General features: G+C 37.4%; 1 protein-coding gene across 1 annotated transcript; it reads left to right on the top strand.

The window, feature by feature from the left end:
* Positions 1-1740: 1740 nt before the first annotated feature.
* On the top strand, positions 1741-13656 carry LOC120413761 (dynein axonemal heavy chain 8). The gene is made up of 2 exons (XM_039574696.1): positions 1741-1903; positions 13442-13656. Exons 1-2 carry the CDS (start codon positions 1741-1743, stop codon positions 13654-13656), a joined length of 378 nt encoding a protein of 125 aa, XP_039430630.1.
* The last annotated feature ends 5956 nt before the right edge of the window (positions 13657-19612 follow it).

Here is a 19612-nt window from a genome sequence, read left to right as displayed (position 1 = left end):
TGACTTCCCAGTTTTTAAAAACAAACTTAATTGAAGGCACTAGGGTGGCGAGCTACTATTGAGCAGCTGATTTGGCTTAATTTTAGTGATTGTTCGGCCTTGAACTATAAAAAATGCCGGCAATAATTGGCATGACATTTTGACATCAATTCTTAAATTAGTTTGATTGGTTGAGCAAAAAAAAAATAACTCGTTGAAGTGCATATACCGGTTGCATTTGTTTTTTCAAGAGCAGACATTTGCTTAGAAACTGTTTGGGCTTGGAAATTTTTTGCTCCGTCAACCCAAGGATGCCAGATGCACAGGTTTGTCCGTGTTTCACTGCTTTTGTGCTTGTGCCAGACATTTTCTGAGGTGCACAGACTTTTGAAAACTGCATTAAATTAATATTTTGTAAAAAACAACTCTCGAAACTTTTTTCGTGAGTCTTCAAATGCTTAGAAACGCAGTTTCTGATGGATTTCATTAACTGTACATTGGTATATTTGAATTTTAGACAAATGCACATACAAACACAGACTTATTTACACACATTTTAAAAAAAACCGAGTGGCATCCCTGCGTCAACCCAATCATTTGGATCCTTTTATCAATTGGAACATATTTAGGGAGCCCAAATGATAGACCTTGATGAAACTGAAGCGTTTATTGACATCAACTTCAGAATTGTCTTATTATGCAGAGGATGAAAAAAATAACAGACAGAAAATATTCGTCATAGCTGGCATTGCCGACCCTGCACGTGGAAGTGGAAACGTTGTTTGAACCTTTAAATTTTTCTTTTTTTTTGCATCCGTCGTGTGATCACGTGAAAAAAAAAATAATAATAAATAACATGACAATTCCACGCCACACCACTCGGGCTTCTTGATTCATGAAATATGCGCGAAAACTCGTTTTTTGAACCTGCCGTCGACGTCATGACGGAATCACCCGATTCACAGCGCCGAGCGGAAGGCTCGCCCGGGTGAGATGGACCACCAGCTGGAATTGACCTTCCAGCTACTGATGGACGCCACCGGATTTGCTATAGTCATCAGATCATGGACCACATTTTCGAGGGAAACATGATGAGTACAGGTTCTGCATAAATCGCCGGGTGATTTTCATGCGTGACAACCGGTCGACTTGCACTCTAGATAATATCTTAAAGCGTGTTCTCTGGAATGCGAGGCAATGAAGGCTCACGCCCAGCCAATTTCACTGAACTCTTTTGATCTCAGCTAGACGAGATAAATCGGTTGTTCCTACCGAATATGCGCAACAAGCTGATGTGGTTCTACCAGGAGGTAAACGAGGTGCACATGCCGGCCTTACATCAACAAGCTTGGACCATCTCGGGCCGGGGCATCCAGTTCGTCGAAAATCTTGCAAGGAGCGTTGGAGCGACCAAAAACCGACCCCACAAACTGTTAATTACGGACGGCTGGAGCTGCGCATTCACAAGAATCTGTATCGGCATGTTGTTTTGTATCATTGACATCTAGAAACAGCTATCCAAGGAAGGCTTCCGCTAGGATATGTGCGTTTTGTGATGGTGTATGGTGGGTTTGAAACACACTTTAAAAAACATAAAAGAGAACAGGAAACTGAGGCAATTAAAACAGATATTCGATGCATTTATGAATTGTTAAAACATTTTTTATTATCAAAATTATCTTTATCATTAATCTAGTGCCTATGAAATATAAGTGCAGTTAGTAAGTAAAAAGAACGGAAACACTCATCACCACATCGCACATGCTGCTTGGATACGCTGACGCCATCGACATCATTGGTATCGATCGTCGTTCAGTGGAGGAGGCGTTCGTACCTTTCAAGCGGGAAGCTGCGAAGATCGGACTGACCATCAACACTGCCAAGACCAAGTATCTGGTTGCTGGCAGAGCGCGTGGCAGTGCAGGTGAAGGTGTTTCGGAGGTGGAAATAGATGGAGAAAGATATGAGGTGGTGGATGAGTTAGTATATCTATAGAAACCTGGCGCTTATCAGACCGATCTCTGATAATCGTCTATCAGAGATTCTCTGATAAACTTTTTGGTTTGAGTTCATCCAAGTAAACAAATTTAACGCACACATGAGCACAATATTGTATCGTACACGAGAATTCACTCCTAATTCATCCAAAGATCTTTGCGCCCCAAGTGGTGGTTATCGGCATAAGCCGTCATCTCAGACGGGGAGCATTCAGCGATTATGTGAAATGGGGCATACAAAAATGACGTTATCCAATTAATTATTTGAAAATTTTCCAAAATTGTTTTAAAACTGTTTAATTGTATGATTGTCAAATTGTCAAATTGTCAAAATGTCAAATTGTCAAAATGTCAAAATGTCAAAATGTCAAAATGTCAAAATGTCAAAATGTCAAAATGTCAAAATGTCAAAATGTCAAAATGTCAAAATGTCAAAATGTCAAAATGTCAAAATGTCAAAATGTCAAAATGTCAAAATGTCAAAATGTCAAAATGTCAAAATGTCAAAATGTCAAAATGTCAAAATGTCAAAATGTCAAAATGTCAAAATGTCAAAATGTCAAAATGTCAAAATGTCAAAATGTCAAAATGTCAAAATGTCAAAATGTCAAAATGTCAAAATGTCAAAATGTCAAAATGTCAAAATGTCAAAATGTCAAAATGTCAAAATGTCAAAATGTCAAAATGTCAAAATGTCAAATTGTCAAATTGTCAAATTGTCAAATTGTCAAATTGTCAAATTGTCAAATTGTCAAATTGTCAAACTGTCAAACTGCCAAATTGTCAAATTGTCAAATTGTCAAATTGTCAAATTGTCAAATTGTCAAATTGTCAAAATGTCAAAATGTCAAAATGTCAAAATGTCAAAATGTCAAAATGACAAAATGACAAAATGACAAAATGACAAAATGACAAAATGACAAAATGTCAAAATGTCAAAATGTCAAAATGTCAAAATGATTAGATTAGATTAGATTAGATTAGGCATTTTAACATTTTAAGCAAAAAGACGGAAATAAAATTTTCTTGTTCAATTGTTTATGTACGCAATACAGTGGACTCTCTCGTTGTCAATATTGAAGGGACCGTCGAGAGCGGGAGTTATCAAATTATAGAACGAAAAATCAAAGCAATCTATTTGAAGGGACTGACAAATTTATTGACAGCTGGAGAAATATTGGTATCGAGAAGATCGACAGCCAGAGAGTCCACTGTATTTGAACGACCCTATCATTTGTTTTGTCATCGTAGTATTTGAACATCCCATCGTAGCAGCCAATGTCTGCCATGACAAATTGAATCAAATATCGCGTCTGTTTTGTTCGCTGTGGCGGTGCCGTTTTTTTCCATTTTCTGTGAGGGAAATTAAGGAAAAAATGTTTGAACTATCGCGGTTACTAACAAGTAAGTGTAAATAAATGTGTATTTGAATGCTGTGTGTAAATAATTCTGTATTTTGTCATGTACGGGTAGATTTTTACTTTATTTTTTCCTCTGTTGGAACAACCAACATCTCGTGGCCAACCGAACCAAATCCTCATCCGGAAGATCCAGATCAACAACAGTGTGCTTTGACAGTGTAAAATATTAGTAAAATAAATATAGCATAGCATAGTGTAAAATATTAGTAAAATAAATGTTCTAAAACTGTTTCATCGCCTGTTTTCAATCTCCCAAAGCAAGATTTCAGCCTTACTAACACAAATACACTGTTGCAGTGGTGTGCGTGCATTTTTACCGGAACGACGCTAGCGCTGCCCAAGCGGTGAGATTTGGCAACAAAGCTTTTGCCAAGGAGTTCACCAATACAATCAAAGAATTCATCTGTCAAATCTTCCTGCGTGAACCTCATGAACTTTATCAGAGAATGTCTGATAAAGCTTTGACGGAGCATTCTCTGATAGAGACGCTCTATCAGAGAATTTCCGTTAAAAAGACGGAGAATTTCGGTAAATTTGACCGAAGTCTAGGTTGCGTGTGGAAATCTTCGATTAGTTCAGCGTTGGGTCGATAGACCTGTTGCTGATAAAGTAAAGTAAGTAAGAAGTAAAAAGATAGCGACGGGATACCCTGCAAAGTTAAAAAAACACGTAATTTTAAAATGAAAATAGTTGTAAATGAAAAAATGACCTTTTAAGGTTATTGCAAATTTGAAAATTAAATTAAATTTCCAAGAAAATTACATAAATCACATTTTTTTACAGTTAAATTGTGAGAAATGGCATTTGATTTTTAAACTATTTTTTAACTTTCATGATGAAAAATACGTTTTTCCGGAACCCATTTCACTTAAAATGTCACTTTCATAATTTCACTTAAAATTCCCTTTGACACCGAATTTCTTTCTCTTACCGCTTTTCGAGCTACAAAACATTCTTATTAAAAAATCAGAAAAATGGAAGAGGTCGTACCGCCCCACCGCCAGAGGTATCGAAAAATGGACTTCGGATTCGTCTTTAGGGACCACAATTACCCCTTAAGACAAAGTTTCACGGAAATCGAAGAGGGGTCGGGCATCTTTTTCCGTTTTCGTGTGAGTTGGCAGAGAATGACCCAACTTAAAGCACCATGCGTCTTGCAAAATGTACTGAGTACTCATATCTATGGAGAAGCATGGTATTTTAGTTTCGATTGATCCCCCAAAAAACCCACCTTTTTCAAAAGCTCATGACTCAGAACCTGTTAATGAATATTTACCATTTTCGGATTTGTTACGTAAAACATGCTGACAAAATAAAAAATAATAAGAACCAGAACCAAGAACCAGTGAAACTCAACATTAAAGTGAATGTTGGTTTTTGTAGACATTTATTTTCAATTAATTTAACATTACTTCGAGCTCGAACTACTGATGTCATCATAGTGTCTTAAATAATTGACTCAATCGCCAAGGAAGATTGACGCAGTGTGACACGACGGTGACACTGGCGGCACTTTTTAATAATCTAATCCTTTTTAACGAGATTGTCATCACCGTTAAAAGCGTAACACGAGGTGAATTTGCATAAAAATTAGTTTTTTTCGCGCTTCTCTTTCAAAGTCATTTTTACTCAACTCTCATAGCTGTAGAATGGTGAGGTGCTGTGGAAGAGCTGTGCTTTCGTTGTATAAAGAGAAAATCTCTGATAAAGACAGGTCGTATGTTTCGATACTGTATGATACGAAGATAATTTATTATCCTCTATCAAGAGGGGGCTGTTTTGTCTCTCTGGCATAACACTTCATTTGCGAAAGTCTGGTCAATTTTTCACGCTTAAAAATGTTGACAGCGACAATCTATGAGCCGGTTACCGAGGTTATTAGTTTTTATTTTAGGTCCAGGTATTATAATTACTCTACCTTAACCGAACCGGAACGCTGTCGTAGGTGCGAGTAGTGATAAGGAACAAGGCGTAGTATTGCGATGAAGCGTGAAGCATGATTTAACTAACGGCATGACAATGTGCCTGTTCAAGGGTGAAATTAAATGAGAGGAATGTTTGGGTTGTGGAAAAACCTGGAAGTTTTATTTCAATTTGTACGACAAATATTTACAAATCTCAAGTGTTTGTCGTTTCGTCTTTTTGTGTCGCTAGTTCATTTCGTAATATAAAGAGCAACTTATTAAACAAAAAATATTGGTTTATTAGCTTGAAAACGTGGATAGTTTACACTATAAGTGTGGTTAAGTTTTTGAGATATTTTTGATTATATTTAAATAATCACCCTCACTTGTGTGTCCCAAAAAAAGGCAATGTGGCGGAAACCTTCGGGCTCACCCGGATTTCGATAGGTTTTTGCCTCAGGAACAATATTTTCTTACTACGAAAAAAACCAAAAATTGTTGATAACTCGCGATTTGCGATTTTTTTAAAGAAATATTCTGTTTTCATAGAAAATATCATGTTTCATTCTAAAATCTTGAAAAATGAGTCAAATTGTCCTACCAATAATGTTCTGTACCGTAAACTGGGGTCAATCGGGACACATGGGGCGAATTGGGACAGCAGTTTTAACCATTTTGGAGCACAATATTTTGATTTTTCTGGTTGGTTTCGGTTAGAACAAACTCAGACCAACAAAATGTGTACATCCATTTCCAAATATAAAAGCTTTAAGTGCTCTAAAAACTGCTGTCCCTACACCCAACCGTCGGTCGCATGATTGTGATACATGGCGGCATGAAAGTATATCAGAATCTGCATGAAAACTGTCCTCATGCATTTTTTGCGATATAGGGGTATGACATTTTTGCCCGTTACCGACAATTATCGACATTACCGACGGCAGATTGATTGTATTGCAGAAAAAAAAATCTTAACAGAACGAGGATTGAACCATCAACTTCTAGGTTGCTGATCCGACACGCTACCACCGCGCCATGGACGCTTGATGAATAGTGAGGGACAGAGCGCGAACATAATGTTCTCTCTAGAGTGTTGCTCGGGGACGCGCCAGCATTCTATGTGTTGGTGAGAACTGCAGATCGCTGACGTGTTTACACGCGGGCAAAAATGATTCATGGGCTTGCTGCAAAAAATGTAATAAAATATAACATTTTCTGCAGCAAATCCACTGTTGCAGATTTTGAGATATATTTTTCGTTTGGGTGTATTAAGACTGAAGTCCCGATTCGCCCCAGATTACGGTATTCATATTAATCCAGGAAGTCGTAATTTTAATTGGCAGCATGTTAAAGTTGCCATCAAAACCAATACCAGAATCTTGTAGGTAAATTCTTTCTGAACAATTAGTTTCTGTCACTTCAGCCAAGAGACAGCCCATTAAGTAAAATAAAAATGCCGATTTTTCCAAATTCTGCCATCACTTTATATGTTTTGAAAACTTTTGCATTGCTTCATAACAGCAATAAACAAGCTAAATCAATAATTTTCATTGATTTGACTATGTGACGTGAGCGCCATAACTAAGGCTACCAACTGTACGGAATTTTTCCTTACCGTACGGATTTTCGACTCTCTCCGCGGATTTTTAACAGGCCGGAATTTATGTACGGAATTTTTCGCAAATGATATCCGGGTCCATCATGCAACCCGTCGTTAGTTAGATGATTGAAAGAACTTTCAAATGAGCCTAAAACATTAACGATCTGACAACCCTATAGAAAGTTATTAACACTTAAGTGTTATTTATACACTTTTTGGAGGCCAGATCTCAGATATTTCGATGAAAATTATGTCCAAGTCCATCATGTGACTCGTCGTTAGTTAGACAATTGAAGGACCTTTCAAATGAGCCCAAAACATCAAAGATCTGATAACCCTATCAAAAGTAATCAGCACTTAAGTGTTTTGTATACACTTTTTGGAGGTCGGATCTCAGATATCATGATAGAAATTTTGTGTGAGTCTTCTATGCGAACTATCGTTGGATAGGTTTTTATCAAACCTTAATGAGACAGAAAGTGCCGCTCTTTTGAACGGCTCTTTCGCTCTTTTTCAAAATTTGGATGAAATGGTTTTTTTAGGAATCGTGTGATTTTATAAGTTATTTCACATTGGATTTGCAAATTATTCGATTAAAAAAAAAAATGCGTTTATTTCTGCAAGAATTGAACTAATGCTGATATTTTATTTGGAGAAAACATTCTTTGAACTCTTCCCTACATTCTGATTTAATCGATTAAGTCTATAAACGCTTAAGTTAAATAGGACAAAAAAAATTATTTTTTTCCAAAATCTCTAAAATTCAGTAGATTTTTCGAAATATTCTACAAATTATGCAATTTGAAATGCTCAATTTAAATTCCAGTAATACTTTAATGTACAAACAGTTGTAAAGTGAAAAGTTTTTTTTTCATGTTGTTTAAAAAATCATTTACTTTTGGGATTAATTTTTATAAGCATTGAAATATTTGAAATTGCATTTTCAACTCTCAAAAACAATTTAAGACTCACATTTTTTTGAGATTCAATAAATTATGTTTATAACAAAAATCATGCCATCTTGAGCCGGTTCTTTAAAAAAAACGAAGTTTAAAAAAGAACCGCGGTTCTTTTTTTGTGAGCCACGGTTCTTTAGCTCTTTTCAGTGAACCGGCTCTTTGAGCGGCTCGCTCTTTTTTTGCCCACCTCTAGTCAACCTAGATTACCTAACCAACGATGGGTTGGATGGTGGATCCGGACATAGTTTACATACATTTAAGTGAGATCCGGCTTCCAAAAAGAGCATCAATATCACTTAAGTGGCCATATCTCGAGACGGGGTTGCCAGATCTTCAGTGTTTTGGATTCGTTGGAAAGGTTTTTCGATTACCTAACCAACGATGGGTCGGATGGTGGAGCCGGACATAGTTTACATACATTTAAGTGAGATCCGGCTTCCAAAAAGTACATAAATATTACTTAAGTGGCCATATCTCGAGACAGGGTTGCCAGATCTTCAATGTTTTGGACTCGTTGGAAAGGTTATTTGATAACCTAATCAACGATGGGTCGGATGGAGGATCCGGACATAGTTTACATACATTTAAGTGAGATCCGGCTTCCAAAAAGTGCATCAATATCACTTAAGTGGCCATATCTCGAGACAGGGTTGCCAGATCTTCAGTGTTTTGGATTCGTTGGAAAGGTTTTTCGATTACCTAACCAACGATGGGTCGGATGGTGGATCCGGACATAGTTTACATACATTTAAGTGAGATCCGGCTTCCAAAAAGAGCATCAATATCACTTAAGTGGCCATATCTCGAGACAGGGTTGCCAGATCTTCAATGTTTTGGACTCGTTGGAAAGGTTTTTTGATTACCTAACCAACAATGGGTCGGATGGTGGATCCGGACATAGTTTACATACATTTAAGTGAGATCCGGCTTCCAAAAAGTACATAAATATTACTTAAGTGGCCATATCTCGAGACGGGGTTGCCAGATCTTCAGTGTTTTGGATTCGTTGGAAAGGTTTTTCGATTACCTAACCAACGATGGGTCGGATGGTGGAGCCGGACATAGTTTACATACATTTAAGTGAGATCCGGCTTCCAAAAAGAGCATCAATATCACTTAAGTTGCCATATCTCGAGACAGGGTTGCCAGATCTTCAATGTTTTGGACTCGTTGGAAAGGTTATTTGATAACCTAACCAACGATGGGTCGAATGGTGGATCCGGACATAGTTTACATACATTTAAGTGGGATCCGGCTTCAAAAAAGTGCATCAATATCACTTAAGAGGACATATCTCGAGACAGGGTTGCCAGATCTTCTATGTTTTGGACTCGTTGGAAAGGTCTCTCGATTACCTAACCAACGATGGGTCGGATGATGGATCCGGACTTCGTTTACATACATTTAAGTGAGATTCGGCTTCCAAAAAGTGCATCAATATCACTTAAGTGGCCATATCTCGAGACAGGGTTGCCAGATCTTCAGTGTTTTGGATTCGTTGGAAAGGTTTTTCGATTACCTAACCAACGATGGGTTGGATGATGGATCCGGACATAGTTTTCATGCATATAAATGAGATCCGGTTAAATGTGAAAACACATTTTTATATATAACTTTTGAACTACTTATCGAAACTTCAAACAATTCAATAGCGATGTATGGGACCCTAAACCAAGTCGAATGCAACCGGTTTGATCAAAATCGGTCCAGCCAGTGCTGAGAAAACTTGGCAAGAATTTTGAACACATACATACATACACACACACACACATACACACACACACACAGACATTTGTTCAGTTTTCGATTCTGAGTCGATAGGTATACATGAATATAGGTCTACGAGCTGTATTTCAAAAGTTCATTTTTCGAGCAGGATTATAGCCTTACCTCAGTGAGGAAGGCAAAAATAATGTCAAACTTGTTTTTGCATGAAACTTTGATTTTTTCCAAAAATCACTATTTTTTCAAAAATTCATAACTTGGCGGCAGATTTTTTGACCATGTTTCTCTATAGCTCAAAAGTTGCGGATTTTTGTCCCCTAAAACATATCAAAAAATCTCGAAAATCAAAAAATACGTATTTTGGGAAATTGAGTTTTAGTGAAAAAAAAGTTGATAAAAAAATCTGCAAATTTTTTTTTCCGTGTACCTATATTTTTCTCAAAGGTCCTCAACAATACCTACAACTTTGCCGAAGACACCAAATTGATCAGAAAATTCACTCAAAAGTTACAGCTGTTTGAATATTTACATACCATTTTTGTATGGATAGCAGCCAAAATTGTATGGAGACTTGTATGGGTGAACCAATGACGCAAAATAGCTTATTTGGTCATAGGGAAGGCCCCCACAAAGTTTGAGTCAAATAAAAAAATACAAATAAAATCCATTTCCGGTTTTGGTAGAGAATTGCTCAGATTTTGAGATATATTTTTCCTTTGGGTGTATATTAGTCGAATATTAAAAAAAAAAAAAAAAACATTTCAATAAATGAGAAAACACATGGCCTACATTTTGTTTCAACATATATATAGAACCAATCCATAAACCACGTGGAAACTTTTTTGAAAATAAGGAAAAGTTTTTTTTTGTGTCGCTTTCAAAATAAATGAAGATTTTTTTAGTTTGTTGAAAAATAATATATAATGAAGCATAAAAAGTAGATTCTGTAATTAAAGCATAAGATTTTTAGAGTTATTTCAACATTTTCACGCTCCGCGAGATTTCCGTGAAATTTGGTATTTTGAAAATAAGGTCCCCGCGAAATTTGCAATTTTTCAGCGTGAAAAATCACTAAGCCTACTTATGAATGAGGTATGGAAGTTGAAATACCACCACTGGATTGACGTCATGCCAACGCTGGCTGGTCACGTGTTTTTTTCGCTGTGAAGCTGAGAAAACACAACGGACATACAACCCTCACACTTTTACGATTTTATCCTGGGGAGCAATTTTACCTGCAATGATTGCTGTTTTTTCCCTTGTAACATGGAGATAGTTGCTGGTTTTTGGCGTACCATTGTGATATCCAAATTTAAAATAAAAATAAATTCAACATTCGGGTTGATAAGGGGTTAATTTGTGGATACTTCATAGATAATTTAATTTACCACCAATTTCCCTCCCTCCTAACCGGACAATGCACCTCCAGGGAACGGTTGGTTTAAGCTTCGAGGATTAATTTAATTACAGCGTCCTCACTCACATTTTCCCAGCAAAGCTCGACCTACCCTGCTGTCGGAGCAGAATACAGTGCTCAGCGTGTATTCGAGTTTCTGTCAGGAGCAGAAAGGAGGTAAAGCTCCAGCACCGACATGCTACTCTAGCAGCATGAACACCATGCATACCGGATAAGCGTGAGTGAGGCTAGTGCTACATGTCTCTTCAACTCATCATCCTGATGCTCTTTAATTAGCAAGATCGTTTAGTGGGTTCTTAGTGGGTTATGAAGAGTGAAGATGATGCTCGGCAAAGTTGACTGGGGAATGGGTGTTAAGTCGACTGCCATTCATCTGTGAGCTGGATTACTCTGTTTAATTTCGTGATATTGATGTTTTTATTAATTTGTTTAACCCTCTACAACCTAACCCCGCCTCTAGACGGGCTTCTATCTAAAAATTCGCCAAAAATCAATTTTTTAACCAATTTTTGATCTTCAAAAAGCATTTGAAAGAAGAACTCTTAAAATTTTAGAAAATTTTAGGGTTGGAAGTTTGACTTGTTTTATGTGACTTTGCCAATATTTTTAAAAATGTATTTTTTTAGGGGTCAACTCTACACGCAGAAAAATGTTTTGTAGAATCAGCCTGTACGAGGTTTAAATCAACAAAATGTTTGTTGAATATAATCAACAACAAAATTGCGTAGAAACAAACCTTGATTTTCTCAATTCCACAAAAGTCTTTTGTTGTTTTGAAAAAGCTGATTTGACGTTTAGCGTTGATTCAACAAAAATCATGATTTTCAAATCAACAAAACGTTTTGTTGATTCAAATATGCCTCATTTTTCTGCGTGTACGCATTTTTTTTACAATTTAAATGATAATGGTACCACTCTATAGCAGAAAATGTGAAAAAACAAGCAAAAAATTGAAAAAGTGACTGTAAAAACATGAATAAATTAGATTGGCAAAATGTAATGAAAGGAGGTGGTAGAATAGGCCAAATACTACCAAAAACAAACATAAACTAAACAAGATATATGCAAATTAAAATACTAAAAATAAAACAAGAGAAATAAAGCTTTTAGTTCTGTGGAATAGATTTTGTTATATTGACCAAAAACCCAAATAAAAGGGCCAAGGTACCCCAACGGATTCCGGAATATCTCCGGTAAAAATGGACCATGTTTGTCCCCTTTCTGACAGTTCAAAATATATACAAATCTAGATCAAATCTAGCAAGTGGAAAAAATAGGGGTCAAATGACTACCCGAGCGTTTGAGTGTTTCAGAGATCGCGAAAAAGATTCCACTTGGTGCAGGTGGGATTTGAACCCACAACTTATCAATGGTACGGTAATGTTAAATTAACGCTTTATAAAAAAAACTTATTTTACTTACAGGTTTAATTACTATGATACCCCTGAAGACTTAGCGTACTGCTGATAGGATTCTTTGTCTAATAAGTATTCTATATCTGATTCGAAAATCTACTGACCCTGCAGCAGTTTAGAGGTGTGAATCGTGCAAAAAATAAATTATATCAAATTGAATATTTCCTTGACTTTGCCCCACTCAGTTTTTTCGTTGGGTAAATTAATAACGATCACGTACGTGAGTGATGCTCATGCGTGTGTGTATTTGTGTGTCAAGTGAAAACTTGATTGTGTATGTACCCAAAAAGACAATAGTATACAAAAATACGATGGGATCAAACCGACAAAAGAGGTGAATTGGGACAGCTATTTTTAACCTTGGTTTCATGTTATTTTGATTCCAAAAAAATTAGGCAGTTTTTATTTAAAAATATCGCATGGCAAAAAATCTACAATTGAAACTGTTTACTCCTATATTTTGAAGATTAGGTCCCTCATCTCTTGGTGAGATAATTTCCATGAAGGATAATTTAGATTCACATCATTGTTTCACTTTAAAAAAGGACTTTGAACATACACGATAACAAAAGTTTTGCAAAGAAAGATTAATGCATATATCGGACGCTTTTGGATTTTGGGGACCAAAATTTCACGAAAATCAAAACCGGGTTATTTCATTGGCCGAATAATAAATAGGATAAAGTTCGCTTTGTCCTAATAAAAATAATCTGACATTTTGGAAGACACGGTGGCATTTAACTTTCCAAATCAACCCGAAATTTGATGTCTGTCCCTTTCTAGGAAGTAACACGTGCTCACAAAGGTTGGGCGCTGGATTCGGTTGTTCTGCAGAATCAGATAACGCGTTACAACAAGTAGGACATCCACGGCGCCCCCCCAGGAAGGTGTTTACGTGAGTGGTTTGTTCTTGGAAGGTAAGTTTTGTTTTGTTCCACAGCAATCGGATTGTTTTCAAAGTTCCGTGGCTAATGGATTTCCCGCTCTTGATTGATATGGGGTGCAACTTGGGGTGGAACCTCAGTCCAGGCCAAGATTCTGTACGAACAGATGCCGGTGATTTACATCTACGTAATTAACTCCACCGCCAGCAAGGATCCGAGGCTGTACGAGTGTCCGATCAACCGCATACCGCAGCGAACCGACAAGAAGTTCGTCGGTTCCATCGACTGCGAGACGGACTCTAGCCCGCGGCACTGGACATTGCGCGGTGTGACACTGCTCTGTGATATCAAATAATGGTCAAATATTAATGAAGTAGGTACACGCACTTGTTTCCATAGTTTTTATTATTTCCACAAAAAAGCACCCAGCGTTGTTGTGCCGGGAACCGTGGTGTAGGGGTAAGCGTGATTGCCTCTCACCCAGTCGGCCTGGGTTCGATCCCAGACGGTCTCGGTGGCATTTTTCGAGACGAGATTTGTCTGATCACGCCTTCCATCGGACGGGAAGTAAATGTTGGCCCCGGAATAACCTAAAGGTTAGGTCGTTAGCTCAGTCCAGGTGTAGGAGTCGTCTCCCTGGGTCCTGTTTCGGTGGAGTCGCTGGTAGGCAGTTGGACTCACAATCCAAAGGTCGTCAGTTCGAATCCCGGGGTAGATGAAAGCTAAGGTGTAAAAGAGGTTTGCAATTGCCTCAACAATCAAGCCTTCGAACACCTAGTTTCGAGTAGGAATCTCGCAATCGAGAACGCCAAGGCAATGTTGTAGAGCGAATAATTTGATTTTTTTTCGTTGTTGTGTTTGAACTTTTAGATGGCAGAGCACCTTCCAATACCAAACAAATGAGCTGAAGCAGAAAGATAAACCAAATGTTTGAACCTGTAGCAATAAATGAAATAATCCGCGGGAAAATTAACCACCCGGACGCAAATTGATTCCCGTCGTGTTGTGTTGGCAATCAAAACATGAAAGAACGTCCTTGTCAACAAATTCGAGAGAAATGCAATTATTGAGTTGATTTGAATAAATTTGCGAGGTACAACGATGATGATGATGATGATTTATTGAAAAACGGGCAATTGCAATTTAAAAGCTAATTGTTGATAAAAAATGTTTATGCGTCCGTGTTTTTACGAAACTCCCTAGTTCTCCCTGACACTATTGGTTTTTCACTTTCAATGATTTTTGTATTTTCTTTTTTTCATCTGCGTTTTATAAACAACATTTTGTAGATTGATCTGACCTCTACAGCGGGAGCTCAAAGTCTCAACGTAGACGGATTTGGTAGGAACAATTATAATTTCATTCTCTGCCAACTCACACGAAATCGGAAAAAGTTGCCCCGACCCCTCTTCAACTTGCGTGAAACTTTGTTCTAAGATGTAATTTTGGTCCCAAAACACGAATCCGAGGCCCGTTTTTTGATATCTCATGACGGTGGATCGGTACGACCCCTTCCAGTTTTGAACATGCGTAAAAAGACGTGTTTTTCAGTAATTTGCAACCTGATATTGTTATGACATGAAAATTTGGTGTTACACTTTAGAAAATAATCCTGCAAAGCATAGCATTGCACGGTGTATTTTTTCGAGACCTCAAAGATAAAAAAATCGGTTTGTCTGATATTTGGCACCGTGAAAGAAGGACTCTTTCCCGACATTTTGCGGGGTATACCGAAATATTTCGTCGGGGGGTCTAGTGCAACTTTTTTTTTGAAGATTATTTTTCGATTTTATGGGATATTTGTTCAAAAAAGTCACAGATAATCGGTGCATTCTTGTTGATATCACTCAAACTTCTTATGAATATGCCTTGGGGACTCTAACCAACTATATTTGACCAATATTTGATCTCCAATAAAAAAAAATCGAACCAAATTTACCAGATTTCTAGCTTTCTTTTAAATTACCCCAAATTCCAAGCTGAAAACCCCGATACGACCGAAAGTAAATCTTTTCATTGTACAATTTGTCATGAAATAACAGCAACACATTGCCCGGATACAAGTTTGAGCATTAAACAATGCAAACATAGATTATTTATTTAATAAGCTGTTTATCACCCAATAGGAACCAACAAATATTTGTTCAATCCTCTGCCACATTACACCATTACATTTTAAAACATTTTAGAATCAATCACAGAGATATGCCCAATTTCCTGAAAAAAAAGTGCCTTTCTCCAAAATTTCTTAATTTAATTACCTTTCACACGATGGGCACTGCATACAGAGTTTTGTAATGAATGCTATAAATTAATTCCCATGAATTTTGTCAAAACTTGTTATAATTTTTATGTTTCAATAAAATATTATCATCATAAAAAATATCTTAGTAGGCAGTGCTCATCATGTGAAAGGTAATTAAATTAAGAAAAAATTTTAATCGAACGCGTGCCAATCGAGCTGTAGTGCTATGGGATGGACTTATCAGTATATTTTTACAGTTTTTACAAATTAGTTAACGCGTTTAAAATTAAATCTAAACAGCGATACAATGAAAATGGAAGAGATTGAAATGCAAAAACGAGTCTGGGCGTCCCCGTGGCCAGTGCACTAATGGTCTATCCTAAATGTCAGCGTGTCTTTCGATAACCGATTCTACAGAAATGACTTTTTCACCGTGAAAATTTAACACATTATTTGAAAAATTGAAGCAAAATTTACCCGGCGCCGTGCTTTCTGATCAACGATGATATAGGATGGGCTTTTAAAATCACAAAACAATTAATGTAATCTTAACAAAAGCACAAAAAACACCAATCATTGAAAAAAATTACGCTCGAAACACGAATAAACTGCAAAGCGTGCGCGCTGCTCCACCGTCCACAACCGACTCTCTAAAAAATATCCCTGCAAAGTTACAAAAACCCAAAATTTTCAAATGAAACTTTTTGATCTAAATGAAACAAATAACCTACAATAAGTTTCCCTTAAAATTACCTGTCCCAAAATCTTTACAGTCGAGTGACAAAAAATGGTGGAGGTTTTAAAACTATTGTATTTTTTTCGATGATAGATACGTTTTTTCAGAATTTTGAGTAGGGGAAATATACCCATTTTAATCATTCTAAGCCGTTCGACTCATCACTTTTGCCGTTTTCCGCTATTAAATCAACATTTTCGAATGTATCAACAATGGAGAGTTGCTTGCTCACTTTTATTTGAGCTATTTATTACTTTGTAACAGTCAAAAACACTTTATGAAAGCTGTAATTCATGATCAAAGTGCTGATAGGCCGATGATAGAAATAGGCTGAAAAAGGGTATAGTTCCCCTACGTCATCAAATCGGGCATCAAATTTTACATCAAAGTTACCAAATTTCCAATCCATCACAATTTCACGCTGCAAATTATTTAAAAAACACGTATTTTTACGCATGTTCGAAAATGGAAGGGGTCGTATCGCTCCACCGTCACGATTGATCAAAAAACGGGCCTCGGATTTGTGATCAGGGACCAAAATTACCTCTTTGAACAAAGTTTCACTCAAGTTGAAAAGGGGTCGGGGCAACTGCTGTGTGACTTGAAATTTTTTTTTTTTGAAATTAATTATGTCTTTATTGAACTTTCTTATAATAATTACATTTCATTTACATTCTAAGTGGTATGGCTACATGCTCTTCATCTTTGTTATATTTTTCGTTTTCTTATTAACTGTTCACATTCATTTATTTACTTCAAATTGTTTTACATTTTTGCATTGAATCGAATACATTTGGGTAAAAAAGAAAAAAAAATCACTTTAACAACTAATCCTAACTTAAAACTAAAAAAGTAAATTCATTGAAATATTCACAAATCATTAGAACGAGTAAACTACGAACTGTATTTTAAGATAAATCCTCCAAGCGTTCTTACTTGTTCCGCACGAGTTTTGCAACCACGCAGTGTTGTTGTCATCTCGATGAAAATGTTCAAAAGTTCTTGTGGTGAAAACAGGTCACTGCTGCCTTCATCCGTTGATGCTGGTTTTCCCTCGGTTGCTGACTGAAGCCAGGAGGTGTTGTATTCTCTGCAACTTTTTGCCGCTGATTCAACGGCAATGGCTGCAGATTTGGAACCACTCGAACAGATCCCACTACAGGTGACGCCAAAGCAGGAAAATCCACGTCCGTAAAAGTTGGTGGTGTTTTGCGACGATTAGGTTGGTGCCTCGTCGTCGCTTGCTGCCGAATTTTCACAAACTCAGCTCGTTTTGGGCAGCTTCGATTCTTGGTCGAATGGTCGCCGCCGCAATTGAAGCACTTGGCTTCAATGTTCTCGTTGATTGTTTCACAAGCTTGAGTTTTGTGCTCACCTCCGCAGGTTGCACAACGACTCTTGATGAAACAGTTCCTTCCACCATGTCCAAACTGCAAACAGTTCGAACACTGCGTCACGTCACGGTGCACTGGACGATAACGTTCCCAAGTCATGATGATGTTGAAAATTGCCCGAACTGCTTTCAGCTCAGACGGCGTTGTCAATCCTTTCTCGAGATGAACCAGGTACAGTTGATCACGATACTTGATGTCCTTGTTGTGTCTCGTCATCTTGAAGACTTCGATCACGTTCAACTTAAGAGTTTTGAGCTCTTCTTTCAGCACACTCACATCCATGTCGTACAGGCCTCGGAGGACCTGTTTCATGGGGCGTTCACCTGGATCGTCATGGCTGTAGTATTCAATCTTTGTGTTGTTCAGGAAATCTCGAACGTAGTTGTAATCCTTTCTGGTAGGTAGCAGAATTTTGAGTCCATCAGCACACAATCGAATGAAAGCTCGTAAAGCACCAGATTTGATAAACCCGGTCAGCCACTTTCGCACCGAATCCGATGACGATGTTTTCACAAAAATGGGTGGCAACTTTTCCCGTCGTTCAAATTCTTCCTTCTCGCTCACGTCCACAGGGAGGGTAGCGAACTGGTTTCCAGACGAATTTTGAGCGTCCTTGCTCAAACTGCCTGGCTTTGCAGGTAGCGCTTCGGCATTCTTTAGCTTCTTCAAATCTGCCGATCCTGCTGGTGAGGACCGCCTCTTTTTCTTGCCCTGAGGCATTTTTTGCACTTTTTAGCACTTTTTTGGTTTGTGAGGGACGCACGTCTGACTCGCTTCCCTGCTGATCGCAGACTGTGCTGTGTGACTTGGAGGAGAATGACCTACATATTTTTGCAGATGGCTTGTCAAGAACATTCAAAAGCAATTTTGACAACTTGAAACTTCGATTAACACAAATTATACCAAAAAGCATCTAAATTTTATAAAATTCATATATTTATACCAAACAACTTTATATCTTTGGCTAATGAAGTCAAAACTCAATAAATGTGCCAAAAATCACTTACAAGTCATGTTTGGAAGATTTCTATAGATTCAATCATTAAAATTTTCACAATATACAGTTTTTTTTTTGGAAAATAATTATAAATGTCAATATGAGTTTTAATCAGACGTGCAATGGCACGCTCTGCACGGGAACTTCAAATTTAGCACTTACCTTAAGTGCAACGAGCGCTGCTAGTGATCGTGACAGGAATTGTCGAATACACAAAGGGCAACATCATCTTAGTTAGGGTGCCAGGACGAGTACTATGATCAGAAGCGCAGTGCTATCCGTTAAAATAGCACGCGTGCTAGCCAAGTGCAGTACAAGTGCATGTCTGGGTTTTAATCGATGTTTTAGACAAAAAAAAAGAAGCTATTAAATGTTAGTCCTTAATTGCAGACTTACTTTGATGCCAAAGGGAGATGGCGTCGCTATTTTTAGACCACATTTTCCACCTTTTCTCCTTCGAAACCGACTACTTTATCGACTTCATTTTGCTGGGCGAGATAGGACGCCGTCTATTTTTAGACGATGACTCAGCACTTTTCCACTCTTGCACTTAAAAAAACCAGGTGGCAGCACGATGTAACACCACGACCCTATTGACTTCAAACCTGGAATATGATCAGAAGAAGAAAATTTTGTCTTTGGCTTTCTTTCGTCCTAAATGATGAACATTTTGCTCTTAAAAATTAAATACTTTATTATTTTTGTTTGTTTTGTTTCAATAAGTTAGTTGTATATATACAATCCAGATTCTTCCTAGTTTCTGTTCCTCAGTTTTCATCATGTTTGTAGGATTAGCACATTTTTAGCTGTCATTAGTTTCCAACAAGTACAATTAGGTATGATATATTCGATAAATTAGCATCAAGTGTATTGTAATGTGTTATGCATTTTTTTGTGTGTTTTTTTGCTGTGTTTCAAGATTTCTTGAGTGTTTTGTGT

Source organism: Culex pipiens, chromosome 3, assembly GCF_016801865.2.
Source record: "Culex pipiens pallens isolate TS chromosome 3, TS_CPP_V2, whole genome shotgun sequence".
NCBI classification, from domain to species: domain Eukaryota; kingdom Metazoa; phylum Arthropoda; class Insecta; order Diptera; family Culicidae; genus Culex; species Culex pipiens.
Note: the sequence above shows the minus strand (reverse complement) of the source record. Positions and strands in the feature narration are given on the sequence as shown.

Coding starts and splice junctions, on each gene's coding strand:
- LOC120413761 (XM_039574696.1), top strand. CDS start 1,741: ATGCTGCTTGGATACGCTGACGCCATCGACATCATTGGTATCGATCGT. Junction 1,904..13,441: donor CAGAGCGCGTGGCAGTGCAG/GTGAAGGTGTTT, acceptor GTGGAACCTCAG/TCCAGGCCAAGATTCTGTAC.